The sequence below is a fragment of the Erinaceus europaeus genome, chromosome 12 (genome assembly GCF_950295315.1).
Source record: "Erinaceus europaeus chromosome 12, mEriEur2.1, whole genome shotgun sequence".
NCBI classification, from domain to species: domain Eukaryota; kingdom Metazoa; phylum Chordata; class Mammalia; order Eulipotyphla; family Erinaceidae; genus Erinaceus; species Erinaceus europaeus.
In genome coordinates, this window is record NC_080173.1 from 51,595,412 (window position 1) to 51,607,397 (window position 11,986).

The following is an 11,986-nucleotide window of genomic DNA, read 5'->3' on the forward strand; positions in this document are numbered from 1 at the left end:
AAGCACATTTAACAGCACCAAATCCTAAGCATAGAAAAAAAAAAAATTACCAGTTCAATTTTGTGCTTCTCCAAAAGCACAAAATAATCCATCATTAGATTTCACCTTTCTTCATCCTATCCCTATAAGAAAAGGAACAAGACAGGGGTCACTCCCATTTTACAGATTTAAAAAAAGAGGGAGCATGAAGACAATTTGGCCTGCATCCTGCTGATGTCGGCATTCCAAACAGAATCTACAGGTTCACATTCTCTGAACACCATGCTAACCACCTAATAGCAGTCAACCAAATGTTCATACACAAATACCAAGCTCTTCTCCAATTCATCAGGAAAAGCCCTTGGACCAAAAAATGTAATTCTTCAGTGCCCTGCACTAAGCTTCTTTGCAGAGCTATAGCCCAATTTGCTCTGCAGCTGAAATCTGTATTGTGCTTAGTGTGAGAGCTGGTGACGGCAACCAATGACCATTAAATTCTGCTTCCAAAGGCAAAAAACCGTGTAATGTTATATGCTTTCCCTTTCCCTAATCTATTAGACGTAGCAGCTAATTTCACGCCACACCTCATATCTGGCATCTCTAGAATCTTAGACCAAGTTCTGGTCAATATGGAACAAAGGCAAGATAAATCACAAGAAAATTAGCAATCTATCCTATCATTACCCAAAGCTTCAACCCTGCCTTTCCTTCCTGATGAAAATTTCATACAGACTCTTATACTGAGCATCAAATACAAAATCTACAACCACAAAAAAAAAAAAAAAGAAGAAAAAAGCTGTTCCAGCAATCACACTTTTTTAAAAAAATTGTATTTATGAAACGGAAACACTGACAAAAACCATAGGATAAGAGGGGTACAACTCCACACAATTCCCACCACCAGAACTCCGTATCCCATCCCCTCCCCTGATAACTTTCCTATTCTTTTTTTTAAATTAATTTATTAAAAGGAAACATTGACTAAACCATAGGATAAGAGGGGTACAGACCCACACTCCCAGCGTGAGTTCACTGGAAGATATATCCAAACACAAGCCTACCTGCAGGTGCAACTTGCACCAACCTACAGCTTTCTTTAGGGAATATGGATTCAGTCTGATGCCCAAGAAGAGTCCCTGCACCGCTGTTTTGAAAAGCAGCAAAATGAACTCCTCGCTTCCTTTTGAAAAACCTATGCTACTCTGAAAAGAGACCATCCATGTCCAGTGGAGAAGCAATTACAGAAGCCAGACCTTCCATCTTCTGCAGCCCATCTTCTTCCACCCCATCAAGAATTTTGGTCCATACTCCCAGAGGGATAAATAGAAAAGTTTCCCATGGAGGGGATGGGACATGGAACTTTGGTGGTGGGAACTGTAAAGAATTATACCTCTTATCTTATAATCCTGTTAATCATTAAGTCCCTAATGAAAAATAAAAATAAAGAAAGAGAAGTCCATGGATGAATGGTTCCTGTTCCAGATCAAACTTCAGGATATTTTGGGGAACTTAAAAAAAAATTTTTTTTAATTAGACATACCAATATATTTCCAAAAGTTCTCTACGTGATTTTGGTGCACAGTAAAGTTCTCAAGTTTGACACCTCCCACCCCTTCCTTCTGTCTTGGGTTGTAACTGCCAATGTGTCATAAGAATTCATTACACAAGTCATACCAAAACCAGTTCCAATCTAAGTAACCTCTAAGCAACACAAGCCACAGTGGCAGTGACTACAAGCAAAGTCTCATTTAATTGACACACAAGTTGACTGATTACTTTTGTCAGTCTTTGGGCTTCACTGCTCTAGGATGACTTCTTCAGACAGAAAGGCACTACAGCACTGAAGCTTCCTTCAATACCATGCAGAGAGGGCTCAAGCCCATGACCAAGCAAGTGGCCTATAGCTGACTGCTCTATAAACCAGTATTATAGATCTAACACTGTGTCAGAGCAGTTCACCCTTTATAAATACAGAGGGAAGGGGAAAAAAAAGAAAGAAAGAAACCCTGGGAGTCGGGAGGTAGCAGCGGATAAGCGCTCGTGGCGCTAAGCGCAAGGACCGGCGTAAGGATCCGGGTTCAAGCCCCCGGCTCCCCACCTGCAGGTGAGTCGCTTCACAGACGGTGAAGCAAGTCTGCAGGTGTCTATCTTTCTCTCCCCCTCTCTGTCTCCTCCTCCTCTCTCCATTTCTCTCTGTCCTAGCCAACGACGACAACAACAATAATAACTACAACAATAAAACAACAAGGGCAACAAAAGGGAATAAATAAAAATATAAAAAAAAAGAAACCCTAAATACCTAAGGCTGAAACTCATGAATTGGCCTAGAATTATGCACCAATGTACCTGATATTTACAAATACCATATATTTAGAATTTGTAATTTCACAAATTATAATTTCATAATTTGTATATTTACAATACAAATATATTTACAATTTAAAATACCTTATATTTACAATTCTCACCTTAGCTTGAAAGTATAAACGGATTTTCTGTTCTCACAGACAACAGCACACAAGCTTGAGACAACCAGTATATCTAAGGGGCCAACCTTACCACTTTGAATACAGATGTTCCACTGACTGCTGGCCTACACTTACACAACGTTGTCAAATCATTTGTATGTGAGTGTGAAGGGGGTGATGGTGCTAAAACAAAAATAAAACGCGAGGTGGTCAAACTTAACACCAACTCTCTGCCCCAAAGGCCAAGCACTTCTAGTAACCTCTCTCCCTGCCAGGGGTGACAGTAGGCAGACACCATGAAAAAACTTCAGAGCTGGACCAGGATGAGGGCTACGAGGGGAGGGAGGTGCAGATCGGCGGCTCCCAGCTAGAGAAATGCTAACAGCTGAGAGGTGTCACTGCCAGTGAACTCCTGACTGAAAGCGGTTCCCGCATTTAGCTCTGACCTAATCTCTGCCTCCCCGTGAAGACCACATCACAAGAACTGTCGAGACCATGTTGGCAGCAGAGTAAGAGAGAAATGGAATAGTGAGTGAGGTTTTCAGCCAGCTCCCCGGCGGGGCTCACCTCCCCGCGTCCGGCTCCCGGCGCGCAGAGCCGCCCATGTCCGTCAGGCTCGCAGCTGAAGCAGCCAGCTCCCCAGACGGCTTCTTGGCCGCCCCATCCCCACCGCCAGAGCTCCCGTTGCAGCTCTTCGTGCGGAAGAGGCGACTGAGACGGATTTTGAGGGAGCCCTTCCGAGACGGGCCCGCGAGCGGCCGGAGCGGCCCCGGAGGCGGCGGGGGCGGGGGCGGGTGCTGCTGCTGCTCGCCTCTACTCCAGCGCCCCGGCGGGGCCGAGTCCTGCAGCGGGAAGGGCACCGGGGGTAGTTCGGGGCCCGGGGGCTGCAGCACAGGCCGGCCGCCGCCTCCTCCGCGGCCCGGGCTGCTGAGTTCCTCTTCCGAGCAGCTGTTCGTCTCCAGGCTCTCGGCCTCCGACTCCAAGCCCTCCAAGACCAGCAGCGCGTCGCTCGTTTCCGTGGGGTCCTCCCCGGCCTGCGGGGCGGCAGCAGACGGCTGGGGCTGCGGAGGGGGCGGCTGCGGGGGGCACGGGCACGGGCACGGGCACGGGCAGCAACCCCCGCCGACCGTCTTGACGCCCGGCCCGGCCGGCTGCCCGAGCCCCAGAGCCGCCAGCTGCGCCTCCAGCCCAGCTGCCGGGCCCCAGGTCCGCTCTAGGGCCAAGCCGGGAGGCAGGGCCTTGGGGTCCAGGGCACAGCGGTGCCGGGGACACAGCAGTTCCGACGGTCCCGGCTCCGGGGCCGCCTCCGCGTCCTCCTCCTCCGGCGGCCGACCCACGTTGCGGAACACCATCAGCTGGGGCGGCCGGGAGCCCCGCGAGCCGGGCCGCGCGAGGAAGGGTGGCGGCGGGGGGCCATGGCCCGGGGGCGGCGGCGGCGGGCCTGGCTCGGGGGCCGCCTCTCCGTAGCCAAGCAGGCGGCTCAAGACGCGGTACGAAGCGGCTGCCGCCGCCGCCGCCTCACCATCCCGGAGCTCGGCCCCCTGCATCGGGGAGACGGAGAGGGGGCGGACGGCTGAGAGCCCGGCTGGGGTGGGGACTAAGCCGGGCCCTACCGGAGCCCCGCCCGCCGCGGCCCCCGGAGCTACAGCGCTAACGGCTGCCGCGGCCTCGGCCTCATAGAGGGGCGGGGGGCGCGCGGAGCCCAGCGCGAGCCCAGGCCGCGCGCCGACGCAGCCGAGGACCGCCCCGATGGTGTCACTTCCGGGAGACTTCGTCACGCCCCTTTCCCGGGGCGTTCTCGCTCCGCCTCCTTGGCCCTCGACGTCATGCGCGGCCCGAGCTTCTATTGGTGGAAAGCTGCTTCTCTACTGGCCGTTGGTCCCCTGCCCCGATCCTTGCTTTTTCACTTCCCGGGCGCCGAGACGGAGTCCATCCCTCCCGGTAAAGGGCTGCGGTCCTTGAAAGCCTCATCCGGCTCTGGTAGAGAGTCACTGGCCTTTGGGATACTTCTGGTTCTGGTCCCTCCTGTGCCGCTTCAGTGTGTGACCTTGGTTGAGTCATTTCTTCATTGTCTAATCTGAACCACACCACCCCCAGCATCCACTGGGTATTTCAGGAAGGACACGGGATTAATGTGTTCCTAGACCCCGGTGGGCTGCTGGGAGGAAGGGAATGTGTGCAAATTAGATCCAGGCACCTAAATCTTACCGAGAGTGTGTAGCACACAATTTACAAATTACAATAATAGATAATTGCAAATTCATATAACTTAATTGATTTTCAGAATGCTTTTATTGGCTTTTTCCAGACAGCCAGGCTGTGGTTTCAGTTGACCAAGGTGTGTAATTGCAATGTGAATGTTGGTTGATACACTCCTCAATATTAATGTCAAAACAAAGGCAGTCTTAGCTATCAATGATGGGAGCAACTTCTTTATTTAACTGGAAAACAGTTTTGTAATACTGAAAGAATACCTCCTCAAATGTTGTGCTTTCCACAATGTAATTGCTACAAACATATTACATTTAAATGAACGTTTAATCACTTTATTAAATTTAGGTAATCATCAAAACAAATTACTGCCTTATTTGTAGCATTTGTCTTTTTTTTCATGGTATTAACACTCCCACCGTGGTTGATTTCAATAGACAATACTAACAAAAAAAAAATAATAATAGGAAGGAATCCTGTTATTATTAGGTAATAATAATATACATAGATAGGAAGGAATCATCAGTAGCACACTATCATGTAGTACTTCCAACATGCAGATAGATTAAACAGCCCAATGAGCACTCAGATAATAGTAAAATAACTAGGACTTGATAATTAATTATATTTGTTTTTAGCTTTTTTTTTTTTGCCTCCAGAGTTTTCTCTGGAGTTCTGTGCTAGGACTAGGAATCCATCATTACTGGCGGCCATTATTTCATACCACCCCCCACCTGTTTTATTAGCTAGGACAGAGAGAAATTGAGAGGGGGAGGGGAGACAGGGAGAGAGAAAAATAAACACCTTCTAACCTTGTGAAGCTGACCCCTTGCAAGTGGGGAGCTAGGGCTCCAACCTGGGTCCTTGTGCAAGTCCTTTCGCATAGTATGGTGTTCACTTAACCCGGTGCCCACCACCCAGCCCCCAGCATCACTCCTTTATTTATAAGTTTATGTACTGTAACTTTGTTGTTCATCACCAGGGTTTCACTGCTCCAAGCTGACCTTTTCACATAGAAAGACAGGGACAGACATGAAGACAGAGAGAGAGACAACACAGCACGAAAGCTTCCCTGAGCGTGATGGGGTCTGGGATTAAACCTAGGTGTACAGAATATTTTGTTTAAGATTCATCCTTATTTATTATTGAGAGAAAGAATCAGAGCATCTCTCTAGGACATGCAATGCCAGGGATTGAACTCGGGACCTCATACCTGAGAATCCATATGCTATCTACCCCCACCCCAAGAATCCAATTACATCACCCCTAGGTACTTATCTATACATAGATATATCCTCATGATTGAGATACCAACACTTTATCCACTGTGCTACCTCCGTGATTTATATTTTAATTTTTTAAAATTTTTTTATTTAGTAATGAAAAAGATAGGAGGCAAGAGAGAAAGAACCAGACATCACTCTGGTACATGTGCTGCTGGGGACTGAACTTGGGACCTCATGCTCAAGAGTCCAATGATTTATCCACTGTGCCACCTCTGAGACCACATATATTTTTGACAGTGACTATGTCTAACAGCTAATTTGAAAAATTTATGAAATTCTAAAATGGACTGTTACAAGCTTATACAAACCAACTTCATAAGACCTCAGTTTTCTCATCTATAAAATAGGCATAAAGATTGCTATCTTGCTATTTGTAGTCATGTTGTAAAGATAAATAAGACCAAGCTTGTTATGTAGAGGAGGTGGAACTGAGAGCAGAGATACCAGTCAGGAAAACATTGCAGTCATCTCATGAGAGATGTTGAGATTAAAAAAAAAAATCACCAGCCCACAGAACTTAGCAACTTTTGTTCCTGTTGGTGCACTGAGAAGATTGAAGGTTTTCTATGAGTCCTGGAGCTTTTTTTTTTTTTAATATTTATTTTATTTATTTATTCCCTTTTGTTGCCCTTGTTGTTTTATTGTTGTAGTTATTATTGTTGTTGTCGTTGTTGGATAGGACAGAGAGAAATGGAGAGAGGAGGGGAAGACAGAGAGGAGGAGAGAAAGATAGACACCTGCAGACCTGCTTCACCGCCTGTGAAGCAACTCCCCTGCAGGTGGGGAGCCGGGTTCGAACCGGGATCCTTATGCCGATCTTTGTGCTTTACACCACCTGCGCTTAACCCGCTGCGCTACAGCCCGACTCCCCCATCCTGGAGCTTTTTATAAATGAATATTTGTGTGGGGGTTCGGGGGAGATTGAGAGATAGCTCACCCGGTAGCATACATGCCTTGCTGTGCATAGGCCCTGAGTTGAAGCTACAGCACCCATAAGAGCACCATGGACAGCACCAGGAGGACCTCAGGGATGGTGGAACAGTGTTACTGTGTCTCTGTCATTCTGTGTCTGCATCTATTCTCTTTCTCCTTAAAGCAAAAATAAAAGGAAATTTAGTGTGCTTAGAGAAGTAGCTCAGCAAATAGTGTACTTGCATGGATGAGGTCCAGTGTTCAAACCCCACATCACAAATGCTGGAACAGTGTTCTGGTTTCTTATTTGTCTATGTGTGTCTTGTAAAAACATGTACGTCTAAAAATAAATAAAATTGTGGCTCAGTAGATAAAACATTACACTTGCATCCATAAGGTCCTGAGCTCAATACCCAGTACTGTACATGCTGGGGTAGTGCTCTGATTCCTCTCTCTCTCTCTCTCTCTCATAATTAAAAAAATTAAATAAAAATAAAATAAGTAAGATATAAATTTCTCCATAGCCTGTGACTAAAACTATTCATGGGGGTTCGGGCAGTGGCGCAGTGGGTTAAGCGCATATGGCGCAAAGCGCAGGGACAGGCGTAGGGATCCCGGTTCGAGCCCCCGGCTCCCCACCTGCAGGGGAGTCGCTTCACAGGCGGTGAAGCAGGTCTGCAGGTGTCTGTCTTTCTCTCCCCCTCTCTGTCTTCCCTTCCTCTCTCCATTTCTCTCTGTCCTATCCAACAACGACCAACATCAACAATGGTAATGATAATAATCACAACAAGGCTACAACAACAAGGGCAACAAAAGGGGAAAAAAATGGCCTCCAGGAGCGGTGGATTCATGGTGCAGGCACCGAGCCCAGCAATAACCCTGGAGGGAAAAAAAAAAAAACTATTCATGGGAGTCGGGCAGTAGTGCAGCAGGTTAAGCGTACGTGGTGCAAAGTGCAAGGACCTGCATAAAGATCCTGGTTCAAGCCCCTGGCTCCCCACCTGCAGGGGAGTCGCTTCACAGGTGGTGAAGCAGGTCTGCAGGTGTCTATCTTTCTCTCCCACTCTCTGTCTTCCCCTCCTCTATCAATTTCTTTCTGTCCTATCCACCAACGATGACATCAATAACAACAACAATAATAACTACAACAATGAAACATCAAGGATAACAAAAGGGAATAAATAAATATTTAAAAAATATTCATGAGTCTCAATTATCTTATTATTATTTTAATTTCTTTATTGGGTGGTTAATGTTTTACATTTGACAGTAAATACAATAGTTTGTACATGCATAACATTTCTCAGTTTTTCCACATAACAATACAACCCCCACTAGGTCCTCTGTCATCTTTTTTCAGGACCTGTAGTCTCCCCTCCACCCACCCCAGAGTCTTTTACTTTGGTGCAATACACCAACTCCAGTTCAACTCCAGTTCTACTTGTGTTTTCTTTTCGATCTTGTTTTTTCAACTTCTGCCTGAGAGTAAGATCATACCATATTCATCTTTCTGTGTCTGACTTATTTCACTTAACATGATTTCTTCAAGCTCCATCCAAGATGGGCTGAAAATGGTGAAGTCACCATTTTTATAGCTGAGTAGTATTCCATTGTGTATATAGACCACAACTTGCTCAGCCACTCATCTGTTGTTGGACACCTGGGTTGCTTCCAGGTTTTGGCTATTACAAATTGTGCTGCTATGAACATAGGTAGACATGAATACATGAATAGGTATACATGAATCTTTTTGGATGGGTGTGTTGGGTTCCATAGGATATATCCCCAGGAGAGGAATTGCAGGGTCATAGGGTAGGTCCATTTCTAGCCTTCTGAGAGTTCTCCAGATTGTTCTCCATGGAGGTTGGACCAATTTACATTCCCACCAGCAGTGTAGGAAGGTTCCTTTGATGCCACAACCTCTCCAATATTTGTTGCTGCAACCTTTTCTGATGTATGACATTCTCACAGGAATGAAGTGGTATCTCATTGTTGTCTTGATTTGCATTTCTCTGACAATCAGAGACTTGGAGCATTTTTTCATGTATTTCTCGGCCTTTTGGATCTTTTCTGTGGTGAATATTCTGTCCATGTCCTCCCCCCATTTTTGGATGGGGTTATTTGTTGTCTTGTTCTTGAGTTTGGAAAGCTGTTTATATATTCTGGTTATTAGTCTCTTGTCTGATGTATGGCATGTAAAGATCTTCTCCCATTCTGTGAGGGGTCTCTTGGTTTGGATAGTGGTTTCTTTTGCTGTGCAGAAGCTTTTTAATTTGATGTAGTCCCATAGGTTTATACTTGCCTTAGTCTTCTTTGTAATTAGATTTGTTTCATTGAAGATGTCTTTAAAATTTATGCAGAAAAGAGTTCTGCCAATATTTTCCTCTAAGTATCTGATAGTTTGTGGTCTAATATCCAAGTCCTTGATCCACTTAGAATTTACTTTTGTGTTTGGTGAGAGTCTCCATTATCTTAAGATAAAGATAAAACTCTTTTTTCACCAGGGCTTTACTGCAACTTTTTCAGATAGAGAGAGATAGAGGGAAAGATATAATGCAGCACCAAGGCTTCCTCCAGTGTAATGGAGGTCAGGCTTAAAGCTGGGTTACACGTATGTCAAAGAAAGAGCATTATCTAGGTCAGCTATTTTCTGATCCATGAAGTGCTGGACTTGAACACAGAGCCCTGAGCACGCTAAGGTGTGCACACTAGAGATGGTAAAATAGCCCACTTGTAGAGTGTGCTACTTTGAAGTGTGCATGACCCAGGTTTGAGTCCAGTCCCCCTGCACTGAAGGAAGTTTTTCTTTTACTTTATCTCTATCTAGTTTATTTTATACTATCTATCTATCCATCATCTATTTATTGAAAAAGTGCACTCTACCAGATGACCTATCTCCTGATCCCTGAAGTCTGTCTTTCCTACTAAGCTATAAGTTCCATTAGAATAAGGGCCACCTGGGCTGGGGAGATTGCACGATAGTTGTGCAAGACATTTGTGCTGGAGGTACTGGGGTCTCAGGTTCAGACTGCAGCATCAATATAAATCAAATATGAACAATGCTCTTTTTAAAAATTATTTTCCCCCTTTTGTTGCCCTTGTTGTTGTAGATATTATTGTTGTTGATATTGATGTCGTCGTCATTGGATAGGACAGAGAGAAATGGAGAGAGGAGGGGAAGACAGACAGGGGGAGAGAAAGACGGACAGCTACAGACCTGCTTCACCGCCTGTGAAGCGACGCCCCTGTAGGTGGAGAGCCGGGGTCTCGAACCAGAATCCTTAAGCAGGTCCTTGCACTTCGCTCTATGTGCTTTTAACCCGCTGCGCGGCAGCCCAACCCCCAGTGCTCTGGTTTTTTTTTAATAATAATAATAATAATAATAATAATATCGCCGTTGGTACTTGTCCATCATGGGCTCTCCAGTGCCAAGGATTAACACCACGTTGGCCAGGATAATCATGGAATTGTTCAACCTCAGGTTTTGTAGGCGGTCTTGATGTATATGCATCATTTATTTATTTATTCCCTTTTGTTGCCCTTGTTGTCTTATTATTGTAGTTATTATTGTTGGATAGGGCAGAGAGAAATGGAGAAAGGAGGGGAAGACAGAGAGGGGAAGAGAAAGATAGACACTTGTGAAGTCACGCCCCTGAAGGTGGGGAGCCTGGGACTCAAACCAGGATTCTTACACCAGTCCTTGCGCTTTGCGCCACATGTGCTTAACCCACTGTGCTACCGCCCGATTCTCGCATAGGCATGTCTTAAATTTGCACAGCAATATTAGTATCCTCCCTTTGCCTATAAAGAATCAGAAGCTTAGGGATTTCTTTCTTTCTTTCTTTCTTTTTTTATAACTTCTCTCCCCTTTTTTTAAAAAAAAAAGATTTTATTATTTATTAATGAGAAAAATAGGAGGGAAGAGAGAAAGAATCAGACATCACTCTGGTACATGTGCTGCTGGGGATTGAACTAGGGACCTCTTGATAGTCCAATGATTAGGGGTTTCTAGGATCACACCACCTTTAATTCATCCAATCTTGTCAATAATTTATGAAGTTACTTATCTGAGGTCACATAGTTCAAAAAGGTGCAGTGGAATTAAAAAACAAAAACACAAAAGCAGCTGTCTGGGGCTGGGCAGTGGTATACACAGTAGAATGCACCTATCACCCTGAGTAAGGAACTGGTGGGAGTTTCATGAACAGTGAATCGATGCTGTAGTCACTGAACCCCAGTAATAACTCTGATGACAATGAAAAAAAATAAAATAAAATTGACCTGTCAATGTTCATTTTCAGCAAAGAAGCTATTGCAGAAGCCAGACCTTCTTCCTTTTGCACACCATAAAGAATTTTAGTCCTGTGGTCCGGGAGGTGGTGCAGTAGATAAACATTAGACTCTCAGGCATGAGATTCCATGTTCAATCCCTGGCAGCATACTTATCAGAGTGATATCTGGTTCTTTCTCTCTCTCCACCTATCATTCTTTATTTTTATTAATTTTTTTCTTTATTGGGGATTAATGTTTTACAATCAACAGTAAATACAATACTTTGTACATGCATAATATTTCCAATTTTTCCACACAATAGTGCATCATTCTTTATTAATAAATAAATAGAATTTAAAAAAAAGAATTTTGGTCCATACTCCCAGAGGGACAAAGAATAGGAAACCTTCCAATGGAAGGGATGGGATGTGGAACTCTGGTGGAAGGAACTGTATGGTATTGTACCCTTGTTATCCTACAATCTTGTTAATCATTATCAAATCACTAATAAAATAAAAAAAGAATAAATAAATAAAATTTAGAAAACAAAAACCAGTGCCTGATTTCAAAAACTTAGCTCTCTATCCTCTGTCACTCAACTACGTTGCAGTTGTCACACAGGTTTCCAGAGAAAAGGTGAGCTGTTGATACCGAATTATAGAACAGAGACATAAGACCACCTAAAATCCCTCAACTCTGACCTCCAAAGTAGTGAATGCGAAGTCCTCAGCTCTGAAGCGCCCTCTACTGTCCAACTACTTTGTTGCCTCCTCGGAGAGGCTGTGTTTCCACCTGGGGTATCTCTGTCTCAAAGCACAAAAATAGAAACGTTCACATGCGCTAAGGCAATTTTTAAAA

General features: G+C 44.9%; 1 protein-coding gene across 3 annotated transcripts in view; it reads right to left on the minus strand.

Annotated features, from left to right (window-relative positions):
* SOCS7 (suppressor of cytokine signaling 7) overlaps positions 1–4,439 on the minus strand; it is a 45,604-nt gene extending 41,165 nt beyond the window's left edge. The window contains exon 1 of one of the 3 annotated variants that reach the window (XM_060203609.1): positions 3,015–4,439. In XM_060203609.1, the coding sequence (XP_060059592.1) occupies positions 3,015–3,994 (980 nt within the window). In that variant the 5' untranslated portion in view covers positions 3,995–4,439. The remainder of the gene's footprint in view (positions 1–3,014) is intronic. The other 2 variants (XM_060203611.1, XM_060203610.1) reach the window with 2 other exon arrangements.
* Positions 4,440–11,986: the final 7,547 nt, after the last annotated feature.